The sequence below is a fragment of the Chiloscyllium punctatum genome, chromosome 26 (genome assembly GCF_047496795.1).
Source record: "Chiloscyllium punctatum isolate Juve2018m chromosome 26, sChiPun1.3, whole genome shotgun sequence".
Lineage (NCBI taxonomy): Eukaryota > Metazoa > Chordata > Chondrichthyes > Orectolobiformes > Hemiscylliidae > Chiloscyllium > Chiloscyllium punctatum.
The window spans coordinates 30,637,000-30,663,046 of NC_092764.1; the positions used below are offsets into that span (position 1 = coordinate 30,637,000).

Below are 26,047 nucleotides of genomic sequence, written 5' to 3' on the forward strand. Positions count from 1 at the left end.
CAATATAATTCCTTCTCAAGCAGAAGCGTCGAGGATTAAAGAGCGGTCAGTTGCTCTGTATAAGGTAAAAACAATGACTGCAATTGCTGGAAACCAGATTCTGGATTAGTGGTGCTGGAAGAGCACAGCAGTTCAGGCAGCATCCAAGGAGCAGCAAAATTGACATTCTGGGCAAAAGCCCTTCATCAGGAATAAAGGCAGAGAGCCTGAAGTGTGGAGAGATAAGCTAGAGGAGGGTGGGGGTGGGGAGAAAGTAGTATAGAGTACAATAGGTGAGTGGGGAAGGGGATGACGGTGGAAGGTCAGGGAGGAGAGGGTGGAGTGGATAGGTGGAAAAGGAGATAGGCAGGTAGGACAAGCCATGGGGATAGTGCTGAGCTGGAAGTTTGGAACTGGGGGGGAACTAGATGTTCCCTAAAGCGCTCTGCTAGGAGGCACCCAGTCTCCCCAATGTAGAGGAGACCGCATCCAGCACCACTAATCCAGCTCCGTATAAGGACTTTATTCCTAATGAAGGGCTTTTGCCCGAAACGTCGATTTCGAAGCTCCTTGGATGCTGCCTGAACTGCTGTGCTCTTCCAGCACCACTAATCCAGAACCAGCTCCGTATAAGACCAAGCGTGAAGGCTAAAACTTCCATGAAGTTCTGTTTTGCTACAGTTCTGCTCTGTTTCTTACTGATGTGACACACTTTCACCCTGACGCCTGTCGAGACCAATATCCACGAAATGCAGATTAATCCGTTATCTGCTACAGGCCAGGATCACGCCCTGTCGAAAGGCACTTGCGTCACATCCGGCGTCGAGGTGGGGAGGTCAGGTGACCACCGACGTCACCGAAACACACCAGGTGACCGCTGACGTCATCGAGGCACCATCAGGTGACCGGAAACGTGACGGAGGCTCTGTCGGTGGTGTATTGTGAGGGTCGTTAGGTGAGTGAGAGTGACGGGGAATGGAGTGGGACTCTCGCTTGCTGCACCAGGCCCGGCCGCCTGCCCCTTCCCTGCCCAGCCGAGCCGAGCCTCAGACACTTCTCCAAGTGTGGTTTCTTAGCATCCCTCAACTCACTTCCGTGTTCCCATACTCAAGGGGCTCTTAAGGCCTAAAGTAAATAACTTACTGAAGCCTGTGTCTTGTAAATAAAGTTTGAGGATTGGATCCAGTTTAGCTGATGTTTTTTTTTACCTCGCTCCTGTGATCAAGTTTGAAATGAGCGAGCCTGACTTTCACGTTGACTCTGATCGAGCTGAGAAACTTTACATTCTTATTGTCGGCGTGAAGGGTTGTTGTTAAAACTTTTTTTTTGGTTGATGCTCCTTCAACTGGAATTAAAAGCAATATAGTTTGGATCAGTATTGCCTCTCAGATCAGACTTAATTTTTGGCGTAACGCTTGCAGGGTCCAAAACCCACTCGATGCTTGGGATGGAGAACTGAGACCAGGTGCTGGGATTATTTCCACTGAAACTGGAAAGGGCTTAGGAGAGTTTTGTAAATGAATTGGGAAAGACTATCTTCTGGGTTGGGATATGAGATCAGGTGATTAAAATTATCTCTGCAGAATTGGTGGAAACAAACTTCACATTATGGAATAGATTAGATGGTTGAAGGGAACAAATGACAGGCATATGAGATAAGCACAACTGCTCTTGAAGGATAAACACTGGTTGGGTTAAATGGTCTTACATTGAAATCACAAAATTAAAATAAGAGAATATTATTTAATTTAAGCATGAAAATACTTAACAAGGCATCTTATGGATAGGCATAAGAAATGTGGACACCATCCCAAAAATAAATTAGGAGAGGCTGTTTCAGTTTAATGAAATAAATCGTTTTGAGAAGATTGTTAATGATTAAGAGACTTGGAGAGGGATTTACAGAAAAGTAATAATCAGAGGAAAGTGACATTCACTCTGAGTTATTGGTTCTGAATGTTTTTTCAAACATCGGTTTGGATAAGACTATGGAAAAAATAATATACCAGGATGGAATTCATTGATAAATTGAACTAGCAAAGAGATGGAAGGATAAAACCAAAGCAAGTGTTGTGTTGCTAGCTGGCATAGTTAATTATTATTTAGAAGTGGTATCAATATTAAAACCTAGCTGAAACCTTTTCTTTTTTTTGGTTTTTTTGAGTTTACTCTGTTTTAAAAATTCTGCAATGTTATTTCAGGTTTCAAAGTCCAGTTATGCTGCGATCAGGATTTAGACCTGAACGGTTGCGGGTCAACTTACGTCTTGTTATCAACAGGCTCAAGCTATTGGAGAAAAAGAAAAGTACGTACTTTGTTTTCTGTGAAATAATAATTAGTGATTTCCTGCTTTATATAGTTAATTGTTATTATTCATGTGGTCTCAATAGCTAATTCATGAAGTATTTCCTGTATATATTGGCGTTAGACCACTATGATCCACTTTAGATCATGATTTATAAATAGACCTAACATATCAGGCAACCACATCTTTTTTGGCACTAAGATTCATGTTTAATTCTAAACAAATTAACATTTCCTTTTCTGTGAACAAATCTGTACTTATTAGGAATGGGTTACTCCTCAGAGGTCTGTTTCCATACTGTAGGGAATCTAATCTAATCAACGTATGCTTTATTCACCTTACATCAGCATATAGGATCAGCAGGCCATATATGTTGCCAAGAAAATGTACAGGAGTTCAAGACATGTCTACACGGGAAACTGGGCCTGGTGAACAGAATAAGTCCCCAAGCAGTGCAAACGAAGTACCAAGCTGGTTTCAAGCTAGAAATCATAGCATTTGTCAGCTTATCAAATGATTGTGCTGCAGTGAGGGAATTCTGTGTTACTGAAAAACTTTTGGGGATGGAAGAAGAGGGAATTCACTCTGAAGATGCTGGAGATACAATGCTCCATGAGGACAGGAACTAACCGATGTCCTATGGTATTATCAGAATATGTTCTTGGAAAATTTGGAATAATTACAGATTCATCTGAAATGCAATGTGTATAGATTTTAACAATTCACTCATGGAATGTGGGTATTGCTTGCTGGGCCAGCAGTTATTATCTGCCCTTGAGGAGCTGGTGGTGGGCTGCAGTCCATTTGGTGTAGGTACACCCACAATGCCATTAGGGAGGGAGTTTCAGGAATTTGACCCAGCAACATTGAAGAAAAGATGATATATACTCTTTCCAAATCTGGACAGTAAATGGCGTGGGGGAAAATTTACAAGGAGTGATGTTCATCTATATCTGTTACCCTTGTACTTTGAGGAGATTGTGGTTTTAGGAATGCTGTCGAAGGAGCCTTGGTGAATTTCTGCAGTGCATCATATAGATGGGGCATGCTGTTTTCTATTGAGTCTGGAGGCACTGAATATTTGTGGATGTGGTCCTGATCAAGCAGGCTGTTTTGTCTTGGATGATGTTGTTAGAGCTCCATTCAACCAAGCAACTGGGGAATATTCCATCACACTTCTGACTTGTGGTTTTAGAGTCAGGAGATGAATTACTTGCAGCAAGGTTCCTAATCTTGGAGTCATATTAAACCCTGTATCTAGCAAAAGATTTAGAACTTTAGTTGATATAGCTATTTTATTGATGAGATCAAGGTTCTAATAGAACAGATGGGAAGTTGATGAAGACTAATATGTATACTGCCTGATATGATTGTATGATTTCATTATCAAATCATGGGATTCTGTTAGAATACAAATCATCAGATTGTTAAAATCATGTGAAATATTTAATTCAATGACTGAAGAGAGTGGCAAGGATAGAGAATTGGCTGATGGACAGGAAATAGCTAGTGGAGGTAATGGAGGTATCTTGTTCAGATTGGTGACCTGTAACCATTGATTTTAGTATGAATTAGTATTGGGTTTTTCTTATTTCAAAATGTCGACAAATTACACCAACCTGGGTGGCTCATAGTTTCTGCTGTGCTTAAATCGACCTTGATGTTGGAAAGATTCAAACATTGACTCATTTGTTGTGATCTACTGAAACTGCTGATGTGTAATGAATTTTTACTTTCCAGCTCTGGTACTGTATTTGTAGTTCAATTACTTGTAATGTAAAATATTACATGTTTAAAAGATGAATTTTGAAAAACATTGCACCATTTGTTATTATTTGGTTTCTTACAGCTGAGTTAGCACAGAAAGCCAGGAAGGAAATTGCAGATTATCTTGCAGCTGGAAAAGATGAAAGGGCCCGAATCCGTGTTGAGCACATCATTCGAGAGGATTACTTGGTGGAAGCAATGGAAATTCTGGAATTGTACTGTGATTTGTTGCTTGCACGCTTTGGCATGATCCAATCAATGAAGTATGTAGCAATTGTGACACAAAGTTGTATTATTGCAATAAGCATGCAAACGTTTGGTTGTGTATGCTGTTTATCCACTAGTCTTATGTCATATGTGGCTGATGAACAAAGTATTGAAGTGCTGCTTTTGACTGAAAAGTGAAAAGTCACTTGATGCTAGTGTTAAATTTGTAATAGTATGTTTGCTGAATTGTTGCTGACATTCATATTCTGCCAAAACCATACAATTGTTAGCCACCTCTCTGAAAATCTCGATGCTAACAATAATTACTATGTTCATGTCTTGGGACAGATCATTTATTTTTGTGTTAATTCTTAATGATAACAAAGGCCCAGTATAACTGAGTTTAACAGTGGAATAATTTATGGTATTTACTAATGGTATCAACTTTTTCTGTGAAGCACATATTTATTACCTCAATATGTATGAATACTAGAATTATCACATCGGTTCACAAAATTGTGCATAATGTTAAGCTGATAGATTTGTATTGCACTTAGTTACATATTTTTATTTACCACTATCCTTTATTTGCTGATTCAAAGCAGTACTCTGTTAGGGTTCGAAGTTGAGTTTTCTGGCAAGAGTAAAATTTGTTCTACTTATAACCATTGAGAACAGGTTCAAATCTGTGCTTGTCACTTGTCTGGCAACTAGCTATTGAATACTTGGTTTTGGAATTTTAGCAATGTGGGATGGAGTTGTGGTGAGTAGTTGTTGAATTAGCTATTGGGGTAAGGGAAGGTAAACTGGGTTAGTTGTTTATAGCAAACTCAGATATCCAGTATTTTAACCAGTTAGGTTAGTATTCCAGGTTGTTAGTAATAACTGACCAGGCAGTCTAGCTCAGTAAAAGCTCCTGGAAGAGTAAAAACGTCAGTTTGTGTCTGGTACCTCCCACTTGAAACTTTGCAAGCTGTTCCCCAGTACATAACAAGGTCAGAGTTGGGCAAGTTTATAAGCAGTCCTAACTGCTATCACATGTATATTTGAGGTTAGAAGCTGAGCATTGCATTTTCCAAACTAGGTGACTCTGGTTTGAGTAGTGGGTGTATCCCTTCTGGAAATGTGTGCGCATTTCTTAGTTGGTTCAGCTACAATGCACATTTCTTCAATGGAATTGGCTATAATGTGATTGAAAAATTTAGACCATTATTTGTAGAACATTCAACTTTTCTTATCTGTATTGGCCAAAAGGCAATTCTGATCTCATTGGTTTAAATGGTGCTGCTCTTACGCGATTTTCTTATAATGGGGGATCACACAGGAACAGAACAATTGCATTACATCAGAACAAACTGCATTGAGAAAACAAAACCTCAAGGTGATTTTTCAGTTTGATTTGCAAGTGTAGGTCAGCAGCTAACTTTTTTTTTAAAACAAAGAGTTGTTGAAGCACCACTAAAGTTAAATAAAGTGAGGAATCTTTTTCAAAAGGATATGTTTTATTTGTAATCTACCTTTTTCCTTCTGTATACATGTAGGGAACTTGACACAGGCCTCAGTGAATCTATTTCCACTCTGATTTGGGCTGCTCCACGTCTTCAGAATGAAGTTGCTGAATTGAGAGTTGTAAGTAATCTTTTAAAGTTGACTGCTGATGAGTTGTGGTTTCCATCTGCCCCCTTTTCATTCAGGGATCTGGACCCAGGCCTGGCAGAGGCAGTTTCTTCATTAATCTGGGCTGCCCCAAGGTTTCATTCTGAAGTAGGAGAATTGAAAATAGTAAGTAGCAGAGATTGGTGGTGGAGGTAGCCAGGCTGCAATATCCTGCTGCCGTTTTGCACGTGTTCTGCATGTCCACGTTTGCAGTGAGGTGCTACTGTTAAGTTGTCAGTTAGTGACTGTAAGTAGAGCATAGAAAATACTTGAGTTTTTTTCATGGAATTTGTGTAGTAGAAAGTATTTGTGACTAAGTTATTTTATTTTCCTTTTTAGCTCAAAAGTGATGTGTGTGAATGATTGAGCTTCCCTAGATTCACTTGTGTAGCCAACTGAATGCAATTATTGTTATATCCTAATCTGTTTGCAGTTGTATCCTTTTTCTTACTTGCCTTAAGTGGAAACAACAAGTTCTGTACTTTTCATTATATTTACCAATCTGATATTAAGGCAGACTAAGAAACCACTTCTGTTTCTAATTCTTTTTGAATTTTGATATTCGATTTTATACCTTGAGTTAAGTTTATTATAAGCTTTACTTGTAGAATTAGAAATTCTAGAATTTGAGGGTTAAAAGACACATTGAACAATCCTATGTCTGCTCAAGGAGCCCTTCTCAGTGGGAGCATGCTTCAAAGCTAGGGCTGTTGTACTAATACTCTGACCCATGTTTCAGTGAGCGAGGTACCTTAGCATATGATCATTGAATACAAATATCTGTATTTTGGTTGAGGAAAATCTATTGGCAGAAGAATGCTCTTTAAGTATATTTTTAGATGGTTTCTTAGATTGCCCAAATTATCTTAAATTTGAGATGTTAGTGGTTATGTTTACTGTTTTGGGCGGCACGGTAGCTCAGTGGTTAGCACTGCTCCTCACAGTACCAGGTTCCGAGGTTCGATTCCAGCCTCGGGTGACTGTCTGTGTGGAGTTTGCACATTTTCCCAGTGTCTGCATGTGTTTCCTCTGGGTGCTCCGGCTTCCTCCCACAGTCCAAAGATGTGCAGGTCAGGTGAATTGGCCATGCTAAATTGCCCATAGGGTTAGGTGCATTAGTCAGAGGGAAATGGGTCTGGATCGGTTACTCTTTTGGAGGGTCGGTGTGGACTGGCTGGGCCAAAGGGCCTGTTTCCACACTGTGTGGAATCTAACCTAATCGTAATCACTAGTAAAGGTGCTGTGAGTTTATGTTAGCCATACATAAACTTTCCAACTGGAAGTAATTGTAATTTTTGCAAAATGTTAATGAGTTATTATTGAAATACGTTACCATGTTAGATTCTACACATGAAAAATGGGAGTAGAATTTTAGAATAGATTACATTTTTCCAAAATATTACACCGGACTTTTCTACCTTTAATTTTTGATCTGTTTATCAATGCTGTTTTTTTTTTTAACCTTGTATCATTTTTCTTCCTCAATAATTTGATCTTTAAAGATGATGAGTGAATAGTCTGGGAAGGGTAAATTTGTAGCATAAAGAACAGTACTTAAAAAGCCTTCTAATTCATTCATTCAAAAAAAATGCGATTAATCCCCGAAACTAAATTTAGCATGCTGTGATTATTTTAAGCAAAGGAATCTCATTATTTTTAATGCTCCAAACATTTTGTGTATTTTTTTTCTTTAATGGATCTTGGCCATTATTGCTATTGTTTCTCATTAATTTCTGTAAAACTTTTTGTATAAGTACTACTCATTTTCATATTTTATATATATAGATTTTCATGATTTATGAAGTGTGATTTGCATACTAACCAATTATTATATGAACAAATTGGGATCAGTTTTTTAAAAAAAAAACAGTAGCGAAGAAATTAATGGGACTGAAAGTTGATACATACCTGGACCTGATGATCTACGTAGCTAAGTCATCGAGTCATACAGCACGGAAACAGATCCTTCAGTCCAACCAGTCCATGCTGAACATAATCCCAAACTAAACTAGTCCTGCCTACCTGCCTGTTCCTGGCCCGTATCCCTCCAAACCTTTCCTATTCATGTATCTATTCAAATGTCTTAAATGTTGTAATTGTACCCACATCCACCACCTACTCAGGAAGTTCATTCTACATGTGAACCACATTCTGTGTATAAAATTTGCCCCTCATGTCTTTTTAAAATCTCTTTTCTCTCACCTTGAAAATGTGTCCATGGTCTTGAAATCCCTCACCCCAGGGAAAAGACAACAACCATTAATTCTATCGATACCTATCATTATTTTATAAATTTCCACCAGATAGTCTGTCAACCTCCGACACTCTAGTGAAAAATGTCCTAGCCTATCCAGCCTTTCTTGATAACTTAAACCTTTCATACCTGGCAACATCCTGTTAAATCTCTTCTGAGCCCTCTCTAACTTGATAATATCCTTCCTGTCACTAGGTGGCCAGAAGTGGACACAATATGCCAGAAGAGACCTCACCGATGTCCTGTAGAACATCAAAATGACTTCTGAACTCCTATTCTCAAAGGACTGAGCAATGAGGGCAAGCGCGTCAAATGCCTTTTTGATCACCCTGACCATATGTGATGCAAACTTCAAAGAATTATATACCTGCAACCCTGGGTCCCTCTGGTCTACAACACTACCCAAGACCCTATCATTAATTGTGGAAGCCCGACCCTTGTTTATTGTGTTATATGGGTAAACCCTCCTGCTAAATTTAAAACCAGCAGCGCAGAAAAGATTTATCTGCTGCAGTAATCTGTAAAAAAAAAAAGAACTATTTTTAAAGTAAAAATTAACAACTTTTTTCTTAAAGTATAACAGAGAATAATTAACTAACCGCTATTTACAATTCCTTCCTCTAACCTATCTTTTACCATCCCTTCTATACTAGTCTGATAAAACTCCCAATTAAGAATTACAAAACCATACTTCTTATAACAAAACCAGACAGCTTTTGTTCTTCTATTCAGATCTTCGTGTATCGTCCTTTCTTCTTCTTTAGGAATTTCTGTGTCACAGGTTACTGATCGAAAAGGTACCTTTTTTAGGCAGTTTATTTACATGCTGGGCTTGTCGGTTCTCCTCTCAATTGTTCAATTTTCCCTGATCTTATACCCCCAAAACATCGGATTGTGTCATTGGTTTTTAAAATTGTCAGTATACTCAATTCAAACTGGATTGGAGTTTGATATTTTTCAGAGCATAATTTATATTGATTGGCCGAATTCAAATTTGTCTTGTCTCCTGGCAACGAGCTAATAGAGTTGCTCGAGCAAGGGTTACATTGTTGCCTTACTGAGAACAGTTGGTGCTGTGTCTGGTAGTTCTGCTTTTAGCTCTCTTAAAGTACACACACATCTTCATAACAATTGTATCAAAATTCCATGACAACACTGAAGTGACAGAACTATTTGCTTAACATCATTAGCAAGCAAAATGTTAGAAACTATCAGAAAGGATGTTTTAAGTGGACAATCAGAAAATAAAGGTTGGAATTGGCTGAATCAACCTGTATTTATCAAAGGAATATGGTGTTGTTGAATTTTGATGCTTTTTCTCTACAAGTTGCTGCCAGACCTCTGAGTTTCTCCAGCTTTTTTTTAATTTTGTTTTTAGTCTTCACGTTTCTCACTAGTTCACCTTCATATCTATTTTCTCTTCCTTTATCAACTTCTTGGTCCCCCTTTGTTGAATTCTAAAATGCTTCAAAGTTTTCAGCTTATTACTTTTTAGTTACTTTATAAGCTTCTAATAATCTTTATAATCTTTGATTTCTTGTGGTAACTATGTTTGAATCACCTTTTTTGCTATCTTTTTGTGCCTCAAAATAATGTAAATGTATTGTAAACTATGTAAAAATTATTAAAATGTTAGGGATTACCTGTCCATCATCACGCCTTTTATTAGAAACATAGCAAATAAAAGCAGGTGTAGGCCATTCAGCCCTTCAAGCCTGCTCTGCCATTCAATATGATCGTGGCTGACCATCCATCTCAGTTCACTATGCTTTGATCCCTTTAGCTCTAAGAATTATATCTAGCTCCTCCTTATAAACAATCAATGTTTTGTCTTGAACTGCTTTCTACTGCAGAGAATTCCATAGGTTTACCACTCTCCAGGTGAAGAAATTTTCTTCTTCTCTGTACCGTTAGACTGTGACCTTTAGTTCTGGACTCCCCAGTTATCAGCAACTTCCTTCCTGCATTTATCCTGTCTGATCCTGTTAGAATGTTATAGAATATATATAGGAGAAAGTGAGGACTGCAGATGCTGGAGATCAGAGCTGAAAAATGTGTTGCTGGAAAAGCGCAGCAGGTCAGGCAGCATCCAAGGAGCTGGAGAATCAACGTTTCAGGCATAAGCCCTTCTTCAGGAATGAATATATATATCTTCCCCTCATTATTCTATACTTCAGTAAAGAAAGATACAAATAAACCATGTAATTCTCTGCAAGTCTATCTTTTGTTTACATTATAATGATTCTTTGTTATTAACAGACAAGTTTTCAGTTACATTGTTTTATGCCCAGTATCCCATGATTTCCACTAAAACAAACTTTAACCAAGCAATACTAAAATGCTGCCATTTGCTTTGTATTTTGAGTCGTCCAGGTGATTAAGTTTTTCTTACTTTCCCTTTTAGGATTTCTGAGACTTGAATATACCTAGCAACATTTGATAATGTTTTCTTTCTTTGTAGGTCTCAGATCAGCTGTGTGCCAAGTACAGCAAGGAGTATGGAAAACTTTGCAGAACAAATCAAATAGGGACTGTGAATGAGAGGGTAAATGCAATCTAATTTTTTTTATAAAGTACTTTGCTCAAAGGAGCGTCACTACCATTTCATTACAAAACAACAAATTTTGACACAGTGAATGCTTACTGCAAAGTTTAAAAAAGCTGTAGCCCTCAAAGTTAGATGATGCAACATTCAGCCATCCATTAACTGCAGTTTGCCAATAGCCTTTATTCTATGGATCAGTGAATATAATTATGCCCCAACACTTAGTTATTAGAAATTACTACAATGATAAGAATAACTAAAGAAGTTGGTTTATCTCATCAAACTTGCCCCTTCTGTATAAACATATGGTTTTCTTCTGTTACTAAAATATGAATAGAGAATGGGAAAATTAATGAATAAAACTTTCAGATATTAGCCATTCCAAGATTTTTTATTTCTTTAGGTTGACTGACTGATTTTGGTGTAAAATGCATAAATATTTGCTCTCAACATCTTCTGAAATAGAAAAGCAGTGCAATTTTTCTCAGTCTACCATTTAAAATTAAGTATTTCAATCTGGTATTGATGCTTAGCAGGGTTTAGATTCTCCTGATTCATCAGTATTTTTCCTTACAACGTGGTTACATTTTAAAAGTGTACAGTTAAAATTAGCCTATTATGAATTTGTTCATACAGAAGTTCTGATTATTTGATAGCTTGCACTAATCTAGCAATAACTAATTTTGTATTGCATTATTCATTTACAAACTGCTGCGACAGTTACTTGGAATTCTCAAGATTTCACCTTTTTGCATGTTTTTCTCATTGATTGAATTCCTTTTCAGCTAATGCTCAAACTAAGTGTTGAAGCACCACCTAAAATCCTTGTGGAGAGATACTTAATTGAGATAGCAAAGAACTATAATGTTCCATATGAGCCTGATGCTGTTGTCATGGTACGTACAAAGACAGTTCCATCTACAACGGTTCTAAGGTACAATCTGAATTGTTGCTCCAAGTCACAAGTTGTACAGTTTATTAATAGTTGCAAGAGTGGGTAATCCTATCAAGAATGTAGTGTAGTTTGTTTTGAAATGAAGTTCAACTGAGTATTTATTTAATTAGGTTAAAAACATTTCATATGATGTCATTCTCAGCTGTAAACCTTGCTTTCAATGTCATCAATATGTCCTGCTTAATAACTGAAAGACATTCTCCTGATCAAAGAAAATTTGGATTTGTTAAAAATGGGTCATGCGTACTGAAACTGATTTGAAGTTTTTTGACAAGCTAACTGAAGGAGTGAGAATGTCTATGCATGTTACTTATATGGACTTGCCCCTTGAATCAAGAGCCAAAGAACACAGATTTAATGTGATTGGCACAAGAGCCAAAAAAAACCCCATGGAGAACAAGTTTTTAAATACAGAGAATAGCTATGGTTGAGAGAGTGCTGCTGAGAGGGTGGTGGAGTCTAACAAATCTTTTATTCTCCAAGAGAATTGAATAAGTACAAGAAGAGAGAAAATTGCCAACTACTGAGAAATGGATAGGGGAGTGACATTAGCTGGATTGATCTTGGCGAGATACGTCTTAAACTGAATGACTATTGCCTGTGCTGTAAGCATTCTTTGGTTCCTTAAAATATTATATGCTAACTTTGAAACTCATGACATTATTGACTTTGTTAGGAATTTGGCTACATGTAGGTGATGGAGTAAAGATAATGGACAAGCACCCTAACTGGCAGTATGAGGTTAGTGGTGATCTGCAAGGATTTGTGTTGATGTCTCAACTAATCACCATATTTATTAATAGCTTAGATGATAGGATAGAAACTCTCACCTACATTTGCAAATGGCATAAAGATAAGTGACCTTGTAAGCCCTGTAGGTGAAAGCATTAAATTCAAAGATAAATTGTTAGATTAAATGAATGGATAAAATGCTAGAAAATGGATTTCAGTGTAAGCAAAGATGTGTTATCCATTTTTGATTTAAAAACAATAGATCAGGATACTTTAAGCGATGGATAACTAGTAACAATGAAGTCCAAAGGAACATGGGAGTCGGGTGTACGGATCTATGAAATGGCATGCACACATGCAGAAAATAAACAAAAAAGGTTAATTGAATGCTGGCATTTGTATCTAGGTGACCTGAATAACTACAGTTAAAAGTTATGCAAAGTTCTGTTTAGGCCATACCTGGAGTATTTTGAATAGTGCTTGGTATCACGTCCAAGGAAGGGATATGTTGGTTTTGAAAAGAGTGCAACACAAGTTTACCTGAATGTAACTAACTGGGCTTCGAGTTAAATGCAAGGAGAGGTAGTGTTGTATTCCTTGAAACTTATAAGGTTAAGGGGTGATTGATGACCTTTTCCATTTATTCTGGGCAGCAGATAGAGTGGATATTGAAAACGTTTTATTTCCTAGATGAGGCTTCGTGACAAGGATCACTGTATAAAGGCCAGAACCAGATCATTCAGAAATGAAATCAGGATCACTTTAATATGCAACTGATGGGATAAGATTGAACTTTCCTCTGCAGATGACAGTTTTTCAATTGCAGATATTAAATTTGGGTATTATTATACAAGGATATTTAGAGACAAAAGTAGTTTACAGATCAGCTGTGGTCTTACTAAATGACAGAATAGGGGCTAAATGGTTTACCTACCTATTTGTGTCCACAGCAAATTACAAAGATTGATAACACATTGTGAAAACATTTCTCTTAACCTTGGTCCTAAATAGCTAATTCTGATGCAGTTCTAGTCCGTCTGCTATAGGAAAGATGTTGTTATACTTGAATGGGTGCAGAAAAGATTTCCAAGAATGTTTCTAGAATTGGAGGGCTTGAGCAATAGGGAGAGGCTGAATAGGCTGGGGCTATTTTCCCTGGAGCGTCTGATGCTGAGGGGTGAGCTTATAGAGGTTTATAAAATCATGAGAGGCATGGATAGGGTAAATAGACAAGGTCTTTCCAGCATAGGAGAGTCCAAAACTAAAGGGCAGAGCTTTAAGGTGAGAGAGGAAAGACTTAAGGGGGACCTAAGGGGCAACTTTTTCATGTGGAGGGTTTTGCATTTATGGAACAAGCTGCCAGAGGAAGTAGTGGAAGCTGGTACAATTACAACATTTAGAAGGCATTTAGATGGATACATGAATAGGAAAGGTTTAAAGTGATATGGGCCAAATGCTGACAAATGGGACTAGATTTATTTAGGATATTTGGTCAGCATGGGCGAGTTGGACCAAAGGGTCTGTTTTTGTGCAGTACATCTCTAACTCTATGACTCTAATCTCTTATTCTGAGATTGTGGTTTGCAGTTCTAGATTTATTATTATCTACCCAGCAACCCCTTTGAGAATTTTGTGTTTCGGTAAGATCATTGTGCGACTCTTTCTTCTAATTTCTGGAAAAATATAGGCTGAGTCTATTCAATTTGTCTTTGACACAGTCCCCCATTCCAAGAGGCAGTGTATTGAATCTTTCTTGTGCTGCTTCTGAGCCAGGTTTGTGCTGCTTTAACCAAAAGTGTGTACTGTACACCAGGTGGTTTTGCCTGTGAATGATACTATTCTTTACAATCTCTCTCTTGGTTTATCTCCTTATTAAGCAAATTCTCCACACATTAAAATTGCTTCATCATGTCTAATGATCATAGAGTCATCGATGTACAGCACGGAAACACACCCTTCAGTTCAACTCGTCCATGCTAACCAGATATCCTAAATTAATCTAGTCCTACTTGCCAGCACTTGGCTCATATCCCCCTCAACCCTTTCTATCTTTAAGTCTGTTCATTTGCACAGTATTTATAAGATTTAGAACAACTGACACAACCTTCCATATCCAGATGATGCTATTGATCTTATGCATTTATTAAGTTCTGAATTTGCTGATTTTTCAGTAAATCATAGAGTTGAAGAATAAGCTAATGGTTTTAAATTATAACACTATAAAATGAAGGTTGTCTTCTAACTGCTGTGGCAATGAAATGAGTATTAATTTTAGCAAAGTCTGTGCTTGGAAGTTATAGTTGAGATTGGAAGCTCTCTGCAAGTTGATTATTTAGAAATCAACACTAGTATGCAGGCACTTTGAAAAAAAATCCAATTAGTTCTACTCCCCTGCTCTTTCCCATAGACCTTCATTTTCTTAATATTTATCAGCATATTTTTAATTTTTACTCATTGAGGATGTAGCTTTACTGATTAGGAATGGGCAATGAACACTGGCCCAATCTTTTACCCCACTCCCTTTTTGAAGCTGTTTTAAGCAGTGCAATCTAAATCATAACTCGTGTGTTTAAACAAAAAACCTCCTGATTTCTCTTCCTGAGGCTCTTCTAATTCTTTTCAATCTTTGTCCTTTGGTTACTGACACTTCTATCAGTTTCTTACTATTCACTTTATCAAAACCTTTCTGTTAAATATTATCTTACTGTTGTTTTAAAGAACACCAGTTTTTCATCCTTGATATCCATAGTACCATTGCATGAGTGTTTCAATGGCAAGTTCCAATATAACATACATTGTAATTTTTTTGGGTTTTGTGGGTAAGTACTTTTGGAAATTTTAGTGCTTTGTTATGTAATACAATTATATTTTTCATGATTTGAAATGTTTGCTAATTACTTCTAGGGTGAAGTCCCAGTTGGAGTGGAAGCAGATTTGATTGATGTGGATAATGGTGATAAAAAGGGTGGCCCTGGAGGGGGAGGTGGTGGAGGATTTACAGCACCTACTGTAGACACTATGCCAATGCCTATGCCAATGCCAACACCATCTGTACCATTTTCATACCCACCAAGGAAAGGGCCAGTAAGTATTTTCGTAAACAGTTTGCCCTCAAATACTGTGTCCAATTTTATTCAGTTCTGCCCAAAGAAACAACTTTGACTTACTTCATATCCTTTAGGAAAAAAAAGGATCCTAAGAGTCCTTCACAGAAATATAATCAGACAAAAATAATTGGTGAGATGCGCACAGAACGTATTAGGTTAAAAGCTTTGTCAAACAGGAGAGACCTAAACATGGAACAGGAGAAGCAAAGGGCGTAAAGAAGAAATTCCACACTGTAGTTTTGGGACAATGGTGGCAGTTATGAAGCAAACTGGTGGGGAAAAGTGGGAGTGGAATGCAAAAGGAACTAAAGGGTCTGAGGTTTTTTTTGTCAGTTGAGAAAGAGAAAGCAATGAAGGAATTTAATCACAAAGATTAAAATTTTATATTTATCATATCAGGCTGTGGGAGCCAATGTGATGCTGAAAAGCATGGGTAATAGATTATTGAAATGCTGTAGGATTGGATGTGGACAGCAGAAGTTTGGATAAAATGAAACGAAGACTGGAGGCTTGACAGGAGAGTGTGGGTCATGAATAGAATCATGTATGGAATGCAGAGTACAACTTGCATCATAAAAGCAAAATACTATGGATGACGGAGATCTTAAAAGTTTCAATAGGAGTCTGTTCCTGTCTCTGCAGGTGTTACCAAACTTGCAGAGTTTCTTCAGCACTTTACTTTGCTAACTTGAATACTGCCTTTGTGATTCTAAACCAGTTACAGTTGTATTGTTTTTTTTACGTTTGGGCGTATATACTTGGGATGGGTTATTGGTAAAAATAACTTCTGAAAGGGTCTATGAAAGGTTAGTTGGCTGTTAACCAAATCTAGTTGAAATCCGTATTGTTAAGGGTTCTTTTTTTTCCTGGTACATGTAATAATCTGCTTGTTTCTGAAACTTCTGGTTTAAAGTGTAGGTTCTAAATTCTTTAAACAAACATTTAAGTTGCCTGAATGGCATCTTTTTCATAGGCAAAGGATAGTATGTATTCTTTTGCTTCAACTAGACTAGTTTTTTTTTTATTGCTTGCTAAATCTTGACATGGTGATTGACACTCTTTATATGAAATTACATATTTAATTTTCAAAGTATCAAGTATACCCGTTCAGTGGTCACTGGTTCACTTGCTAATCCACAATCTGCAATATATTAAAAACAACAATATTTAGTGAAGTAAATGCTTCAGTTCTCCTGTGAGTTTAACAATTTGTAAAGAGTGTGATTGATCACATTCGATCTCTTAAATTCCCAACATATCTCTGAAATGGAGGTGGAACACTGAGTATATTAGTAAAATCTCATTCTGTGCGGTCAGTTGTGTGAGAGGTCAATTAATTGGTAATTGTATGGTGTGTATCTCTGATGACCAAGGTATGAAGCAATTATAAACAATCCAATTTGAGGTGCTGGAAATTCCTGGTGAAATGTGTATTGTAGCATTGAACATGCCTTCTGATTCAGATGTATTCTGTGATCTGAATTAGTGGTTTTGGATGGCACTGATGAGTTGAGATTGCACATCCCTAATTTACTCCTTTTGTGGGTGTGGGGAAAGGTATGGAAAATAATGGCTCCCAACCAAGCTGGTTAACATACAGTAAACAAGAATTGTTAAAGCCAAGTTACATAATCCTGCTGATTTGATAGTGTAGATGCTCATAGACTTGATCATCAAAGTTGCAATGGGAGGTGTGATATGCTGACACTGTATTGGATTGAATCTTGTCTTTTTTTAATTTCATCTAGGATAACAATCTACCAGTGGACACTTACCAGCCATTCAACAACTTCCAGCCACCTAACATGGGGGGTAACCCACCCCCAATACCAACACAACCACCAACGTATGAATCTGTAAGTTGCTGAGGTTCTTTTGCAGCAGCAAGACCTGAATATGGCAACTGGGGAGAATGGATAATCAGGAAAGATGTTTCAATTGTTCTTTCAATGCTTTCAGCCATGCACTAATAGTATTAACACCATTGCCCAAAGCTATGCTCAATTGTGCTTAATGTTAGAGTCACTATTCTTACTCTTATGTTTTAAGGAATGTAAACTATAAGAACATCCAAAGTATCATTTTTTTCCCCCACAGTATTCCATGGGTCCCCTAAAACCTCTACTGTACTACCAAACAACCTTTTTCAACACTGGAAATTAGTATGGAGTCCCATCTCTTCAGGTTCTAATTGTTCGAAATTTTAAATGTATGCTGTCTAAAGAACCTTGGTGAATTTCCTCAGTGTGTCTTGTAGACACTGCTGCTTTGAATGTTATTGGTGGAGGGATTAGATGTTTGTGGGTGTAATGCTTATCAAGTTGACTGTTTTCGTCATGGATGGTATTGAGCTTTTTGAGGGTTTGTTGGAGCTGAACTCATCCAAGCAAGTGGGGAGAATTCTATCACTCTCTTGACTTGTGCTTTGTAGATGGTGAACAGGCTTTAGAGAGTTAGGCACGTGCTTGCTGTCGGTTCTTAGTTTCTCCTCTGCTCTTGTAGCCACTATATTTATATAGCTACTCAAGTTCAATTTCTGGTTAATAGTAGCTCTCAGGATGTTGATGGTGAAGGATTCAGCAACAGTTGTGCCATTGGATGGATGATAGTTCGGTTGTCTCTTATTGGAGATGATCATTGTTTAGCACATGTATGACACAAATGTCATTTGTCGCTTGTCAGCCCAGGTCTTGTTGCATTTGGGCATAGATTGCTTTAGTATCTGAGTTGTGAATGGTGAATATTGTGCAATCATCAGTGAACATTCCCACTTTTGACATTATAGAGGAAAGGCCATAGATGAAATAGCATAGAATAGACATTTATTGTCATGTGTACCTTTACATGAAAAACATAGTGAAAAGTTTTAAAAGTCAACCTATCGTTGCACCTCCATTAATGACCAAAGTCATACATCATAAGTAAAATTAAGACTAAATTTATCACAGTTTGGCTAACAGTTAAATAGCTCAAAATGGTTGGGCTGAGTATACTACCTTGAGGAATTCCTATGTAGATGTCCTGGAGCTGAGATAACTGATCTACAACAACCAAAATCATTATCTTTTGTGCTAGATATGACTAGCCAGCAGATCTATTTCTCCCTGCTTCCCTTTGATTCCAGTATTCCAGCTTCTTGATAGCACACTTGATTAACTATGATCTTAATGGCGAATGCAATCACTCACCCCATGCCTCTGGAGTTCAGCTCTTTTGTCTATATTTGAACTAAGCGTATAATAAAGTCATGAGCTGAGTGCCCCTGGCAGCACCCAAGCTGAACATCAGTGCAGTATGCGTTCTAAGTGGTAACACTGTTGGTGACACCATCGTTGTACTATGATTGAGAGTAGATTAATAGGTTGATAATTGGCCAGGTTAGATTTGGGCTGCTTTTAGTGATAGTTGCCAACGTTGGTGTGTAAATGACAGCGTTGTAACTGTACTGGAACTGCTTGTTTAGGAATTATGCAAGTTATGGAGCACAAACTTCAGAATTGTTGCCAATTTATTGTCTGGTCCCATTGCCTTTGCAGTATCCAGTACCTCTGATTATGTCTTGAAGTTAATCGGAGTGAATTGAATTGGTTGAAGACTGGAGACTGTAATGCTGTGGGCCATGAAAGGAGAACGAGATGGATCTCCCACTCGATTTTTATGGCTAAAGATTGAGGAACAGTTTCAACCTTGTCTTTTGACCTGGGTTTCCCCATCATTGAGAATGGGGATGTTTGTGGAACCTTTTCCTCCAACATGTTTTTAGTTATACACCACATTCATGACTGGATGTAGCAGTTTTACAGAGTTTAGATTCAATCTGTTAGTTGTGCACTCACTTAGCTCTCTCATTGCTGCTTATGCTGTTTCATGCACAAGAATTTTAAAAAATTTATTGTAGCTTCACCAAGTTGGGCATGTTAATTTTAGATATGCCTGGTGCTGCTCCTGGCATTCCCCCTTGCACTCTTCATTGAAATAGTTGACCTCCTGGCTTGATTGTATTGGTAAAGTGGGAAATATGGCAGTCCTTGAGGTTACTTATTCTATAAATTTTACAAGGTCTACAAATTTGCTACTGCTGATGGCCCACAGTACCTCATGGATTTTCAGTGTTGAGTTGCTAGATATATTTGAAGTCTACCCAACTAAGCAGCTGCACAATGTGAAGATTGGACTTCGTCTTCACACAAACTGGGGAGTGGTCACCCTTGCCAAATTGTCATGGATAGATGCATCTGCAGAAAGCAGGTTGGTGAGGGTGAGGTCAATGATGTTTTTCCTTCTTATTCGTTTTCCCATCTACTATCACAGACATAGTCTAACAGTTATGTCTTCAAGACTTGACCAGTTTAGCAGTAATGGTGATAGATATTGAAATCCCCCACCCAGAGTACATTCTCTCTCCTTGCCACTGTCAGTGCTTTCTCTAAACGATGTTCAACATGGAGGAGTACTAATATATCAGCTGATAGGCTGTGGTTTCTGGGAATCAATAGGAGGTTTTCTTGTCCATGTTTGACCTAATACCTTGCGAATTCATAGGGTCAGAATCAATGTCAAGGACTCCCAGGGCAACTCCCTCACTCAATGCCATTATACCGTTATCCCCACTGGGTCTGTCCTGTGTGTGGTATAGGACATTCCCAGGAATAGTGATGGCATTGTCTGGGGCTTTGTGTATAAGGTAAGACTCTGAGTATGACACTGTCAGGCTTTTGCATGACTCATCTAAGACAACTCTCCCAATGTTAGCTCTAGCCCAGATGTTAGTAAAGAGGACTTTGCAGATAATGGGCCTGAGTTTGCTGTTGTTGTTTCTAATGCCTTCATTGATGCAAGGTGGTCTATCCAATATCATTCCAGTTTTGAGATTTTTTAGTGGATGAAGCAACTAAGTAACTTGTTCAGCCAGTCCAAAGGATAGTGAATAGCCTAGTACATTGCATACACGTAGGCCAGACCAGGGAAAAGTGACATTTTTGCTTCCTTCAAAGACATTGGTGAATCAGATTCATTTTGACAGCCTGCAACGGTTTCATGGTTAGCATTAGAATTTTAATTCCAGATTTTCATTTAATTTGAGTTCCACTATGTGCTGTGTGGTAGAATTTGAACCAGAGTCGCAGAACATTATGTGGGTTTCTCTAGTATTATTCCAGTGACAATACCACTTTGCTGTCACATCCCAAAATCTGCCTAAATTTTTCTGGGACCCGTGGCCAGGATACTGGCATGTATAAATGTAGACGAAAGTGAGGACTGGAGATTAGACTCAAGAGTCTGGTGCTGGAAAAGCACAGCAGATTAGGCAGCATCCAAGGAGCAGGAAAATCGATGTTTTGGGCAAAAGCCCTTCATCAGGAATGAGGCTGGGAGCCTCAGGGGTGGGGAGATTATAAATGTAGTCCCATTGATTATTCCATTGTGCTTATGTGTTTAATATAGAAAATTATTTCACTAACAAGCTTGCCTCTTTTTTTTTTGAAAAGCCCATTAATATTAACATGATCAAGAAATAAAAGGTTTCCTTGTGTAAAGTCAAAGCTATGGTTAGATGAAGTAAAAAAGAAACCATTGAGGAGCATAATCACTGCCTTTGACTGACTAGTTGGGCTGAATACCTATTTGTGTGTTGTACATTGTGCAATTCTACGCAATTACTGTTTTCAGGGAGTTTGAGTTGATGCAAATAACATTGCTTTCTTTCATGAGTTAATGTCGACTTTCTAACAACATGTGTTTGATTGGGACCTTTTAATATAGAAAAAAATCCAAGTTGGTTCACAGGAGGAGAAAACCCTAGCACTGAATCTTTCAAAATGTTTAAAGAGAAATGGGGGCAAGTTTATTTGTAGTAGGATATTTTGAAGAGGCTTTGAAACATTTGACAAAGGCTTCAGGGAGGAAAGGTGAAATGGAAAGCATGGTACAGGTCTAAATCTCTACATTTTTAGAAGAGGAGAGAGGGCCATAGATCTTTAGAGAGTTTTGATGTGGGGAATTATGGTAAATGTTTTAGAAAGATGTACATGCCCAAACAGAAAATATTTCAATAATGAACAAAAGCAAACAAATATTTCAAACACTTCACCTCCTTTCTAAATCTGAAAGGACAAAGGTCCATTCTGCTCAATCTCTCTGCATAAGAGAGCCCTATAGTCTCAGGAATCAAGCTGGTGAACCTTTGTTGCACTCCCTCTGTCAAGAATATCCTTCTTTGTATAAAAGGACAAAAACTGCACTCCAGTTGAGGGATGTTCTAACCAAAGCCATGTCGCATTGCAGCAAATCGTGCTTACTGTTGTATTTGAGCCTCAGTCTAACAAAGGACAGTGTTTGTTATTTGTCTTCCTAATTATTGTGTGCCTGTAGGCTGACTCCCTATGATACAAGGACACCCAGTAATCCCTCTGCAAAACAATATTTGCTTAGTCTCTCATCTTTTGAAAATATCCTGCTGTTGTATTTATATTCTCATATAGAAGTACTAACTGTATCAGCAAATATTATGTTTAATGAAGATGATTGAAGGGTCAGCTGTTCAGTAGGCAGGAGGTGTACTTGGAGAGACAGGTTTTGGATCCCTCATTACAGGAATTACCTCTAGTGCCTAACCATCAACAGCGTGAAGTTTGCCAAATCTGTAACTCGCTGCTTACCTGAATGAAATCATTGTGTGTGCTGGGCATCAATTTCTAGGATAATATGCAGTTGAGTGGGAAATGCTTCCAGCTTCTGTTAGTGAATATTTAATTCAGGTCATTATATTTCATCCGTTGCCATGAAATACTGTAGATAGCTTGTCATGGATATTTGATTATCAAGTCTACTTGATTTTAATAAATGCTTCTAACAGAATCCAACTCAACAATCTAGACTGACTTATCATGAACAGCATATTCCAGATCCTCAAGTGACATACCTGGTCTGAAATTGACCTTTTTTTTTTGGATTAATGTTGGCCAAAACTTTCCAATAAGCAAATGCTTCTCTTACTGTCTGACAGCTTGCATAGTGACATTTCTATCGTTAAGTTGACTTGATTGTATTACTGATAATTGATATTGTTTAACAGATAGATGATGTTAGCAGTACTGACACTTGTTTGCCTTCTCCCAAGCTTCCTGGTAAGTCAATGCAGATTTCATCTATTTGTACACTTTGAAAATGTTTTTGATGATTTTATGTTAGCTGATGTGACACTGCACTGCATAAATTTTGTTTTATTATTTATATTGTGTAGGTCCTTCCGTCCCAATACCGGCACCTCGACAGTTGCCAGGACCTGCTTCTACTTCAAGCAACTTTGTTTATGACAACGTGACAATACCCGAATTGCCTTCTGTGCCTGACACCCTACCAACAGCATCTATTGGTGGCACTTCCACAGCTTCAGAAGATATTGATTTTGATGATCTGTCTCGTAGATTTGAGGACTTGAAGAAGAAAACTTAGTTTACTGATTAAGAATGTTGTACTTTAATTTTCATGGAGCAATTCTAAATTCACTGGTTTATCTCTACAAGAAACTGTAATGCTTTATAATGAACCAGATGCTATGTATGCTGGTATATTAACACTCCTCCCTTAAAATATTATTTGAATTTCTCTTGATAGTTGGTATACTGTACTTTCAGACAATATTCTAATCCTGTCCCTGGTTATATTTATGGGGAAGGGAATTCTGGCATAACTTAGGGTTAATAGTTGAACCTGGATTCAAATCCAGTTTTGGCTCATGAATATTCTAATTTGAATCTAATTTTCTTTCTCAGTGCTCCAAATAATCAGGGATGACAGGTGGAGTTGAAAGAATAAACAGTATGTTACATAGTGAGATTGCATGTGATTTGAGACTAATGTAAGGGAAATAGCTGCCTTGACAAAATTGTCAGTAACATTTGGTAAAAGGGTAAATTGTTTTCAAACAATCATTGGTCAAGTATCTTGTGTATTCCAAAAAAAGTAACATGCACCTTCCGATTCACAGATGGAAAATTCCTATATTATTTAAAATCTAATTTAAAATTCATCTGTAGTAAACATCTGTAACTTTTCATGATTCATTCATGTTAGAATAAAATTTTTGAACTTCTAGTGTAGCAACTGGTATGCTTGGTATACTTATTAGTGATTACCAAGAATGGTTGAAAGATGTCTACATGTCTACTTTAAGAGCATTCCAATTGAAGCTGTTAATACAGTTTACTTTCAATAGAAAGCTAAAAAAAATGAACTTTTATGTTGCAGTTTTAAAATTGATCTAGGTAGTTGGGGGATGATGATGACTAAAATCTTAAACAATAGCTTACTCACAAGTCCCTTCAATGCTGTGGGAATTCCATCTTATTTTTAACAATGACATATGCATTGCTTATTTCTGGCTTAAATACCAACAGAAAATGGAGCAATCAAATCAGTAAGTTTTTGTGTGCACATTGGATTCCATATACTGAGTATGTAAAATTCTTTTCTCAAGAAGATTGTTAGCATAAAGTAGTCGTCTAACCATTTTGTTGTAGAAGACATCTTGCTTCACCGTACAGCCAAAAGGATGGATGGATTCTGTGGTGCAGTACCTTTGCTGTTGCCTTCCAGTACCAATGGACTTCAAATCTTTACTTGCTGATCAGTCCTTTGCTCCAGTCAGAAGCATCCAAGACTGAAGCATTCAGTTAGAGATGTAAATTGAGCCCCTTACCCTTTTGATTGGGCTGATGTCTGAAGGGGTTAGTGGAAAACTAGAGTAACTTTGACAGCCCATAACTAAGGCAATAATTCTTCGAGTCACTGACCTATGCTTTTGGTGGACAAGATGTGTGATACAGTGAAATTACTTGAGACAAAATGGGATAAAATACATCTCTTCCTTCCAAATGCCACAAACAGTCTTTTTGAGTAGCTGCTATGTCTCCAAGTTCCTGTAATCACAAAATTTACAATCTGGAGAATGTAGGTGAATGCTACAACAGAACCATGCTAATACCTTGCATGGTCTGTAATGACAGGTGAGTGCATCTGTGTGTGTGTATATAAAACAGGATAAATGATAAAAAGGCAGACCAGTGGCCTGAGCTTCATAGTTTCCTGCATCTGTTTCTACATTGTCATTAATAAGCTTTTAATGGAGCAAAACTGTAAATGTTCTAAAAGTTTGAAGTTATTGAATATTGTTTAACTTATACATTTTATCATATAATTAAAGTGGTTTACATTAGCTACCAAACAAACTAGATACAGCAACAATAGTAATGAACTCATTCCTGGGACATGTGAAATAGTAATGATTTTGCAAAGTTGATTTACACATGCATGCACCTAGGATTGATATCTCAATGTACATGAGGGCTGGACATAGTCAAAATAGCTTTCAAACAGCAAGTCTGGCCAGTAATCATCTGGTAGTCCAAATTATTAGTGGGTTAGGAATAACCTTTTAGTGGAAGTAATGCATTGTTATAAATCATCATAACTATACTTTCAATGCAGATTGATCTTAAATTTTCACTTTGTAATGTGTTGATTTTCCATTCTTCTGCTCATAATTAAACAATGTTTTGAAAGCCTTATTTGTCACATTTGGGGTCCTTTACAAAAATGTATGCAATCTTGGTGTACTTGATATTCTTTATGTTTAAACATTGCTAAATAAAACAACTTTAAAGGGTTTCTCTGGTTGAAGTTCTGTTAATTCAGGTAGCATCTAGAATGTTTGGTACCTATCAGTTTAATGTGGATATTTACTATGTAAGATTGTATATTAGCACAACCTACTTGTACAGCTGATGATAGACTATTTTCCATCTGTTAGTTGTTTAAAACAATGGAATCCTGAAATTCCTTGTAACCACAAGACTGTCCTGTCATTTTAATACTCCAACCTTGGGCCTGTGGTCATTAGCATAGTGGGCTCGTGTCCATCCTATTTTGCTTTAGAATGATTTTCCTGTTGGAAGTAAGTAGGGTTCTGTATACACTGCAAAACAAGCTTGTATTTGCTGCTACTCTAACAGTAATTGATTACTCTTGTGCATAATATTAAATTGTGAAATGTAGACCCTGATTTTTACCAAAACATTTTGTTGAGTTCTTAATGTTTAAAATCATTTTTGGTTTGGAGCTGAGAGTTGAAGGTGATCTTTGGACTGAGAACAGTAGCTTGTTTTTCTGAAATAAAATAGAGAACAAACAAAATGATATTTGTTTGAGGCCAGGCCTGGAAGTTATTTGAAAGTTCATTCTTGTTAAAAGTACTGCACAGGCATCTTGACTGCAGAGACATTTTTACTGTAATGACAGGTGAGTGTATGTATGTATGTATGTATATATGTGTATATATAACAGGATAAATAATAAAGACAGACGAGTAACTCCAGGTCTGGAAAATTGCTAATGTGGCACCCTTGCTTTAAAATGGAGTAAGGCCGAAGATGGAAAATTACAGACCAATTAGCCTAACCTCTGTCGTGGGTAAGATCCTGGAATCCATTGTGAAGGACGAGATTTCTCCATACTTGGAAATGTATGGGAAAATAGGGCA

At 37.5% G+C, this 26,047-nt stretch overlaps 1 protein-coding gene across 4 annotated transcripts; it reads left to right on the plus strand.

The window, feature by feature from the left end:
• Nucleotides 1–826: 826 nt before the first annotated feature.
• On the plus strand, nucleotides 827–25,176 carry ist1 (IST1 factor associated with ESCRT-III). 4 transcript variants are annotated; one of them, XM_072596020.1, is made up of 10 exons: nucleotides 827–934; nucleotides 2,181–2,284; nucleotides 4,134–4,314; nucleotides 5,800–5,887; nucleotides 10,630–10,713; nucleotides 11,499–11,609; nucleotides 15,305–15,484; nucleotides 17,256–17,363; nucleotides 22,583–22,634; nucleotides 22,751–25,176. In XM_072596020.1, exons 2-10 carry the CDS (start codon nucleotides 2,197–2,199, stop codon nucleotides 22,960–22,962), a joined length of 1,104 nt encoding a protein of 367 aa, XP_072452121.1. In that variant the 5' UTR covers nucleotides 827–934; nucleotides 2,181–2,196; the 3' UTR covers nucleotides 22,963–25,176. The 4 variants fall into 4 exon arrangements, with proteins under 4 accessions (XP_072452121.1, XP_072452124.1, XP_072452122.1 ...); XM_072596023.1 differs by lacking the exon at nucleotides 5,800–5,887 and adding an exon at nucleotides 5,953–6,040; XM_072596021.1 differs by lacking the exon at nucleotides 827–934 and adding an exon at nucleotides 985–1,109.
• The last annotated feature ends 871 nt before the right edge of the window (nucleotides 25,177–26,047 follow it).

Bases quoted from the DNA above. Each gene is read 5' to 3' on its own strand.
- ist1 (XM_072596020.1), top strand. From the start codon at position 2,197: ATGCTGCGATCAGGATTTAGACCTGAACGGTTGCGGGTCAACTTACGT. The intron at 10,714-11,498 runs GTAAATGCAATC...ATTCCTTTTCAG, and splicing joins TAGGGACTGTGAATGAGAGG to CTAATGCTCAAACTAAGTGT. The intron at 11,610-15,304 runs GTACGTACAAAG...AATTACTTCTAG, and splicing joins AGCCTGATGCTGTTGTCATG to GGTGAAGTCCCAGTTGGAGT.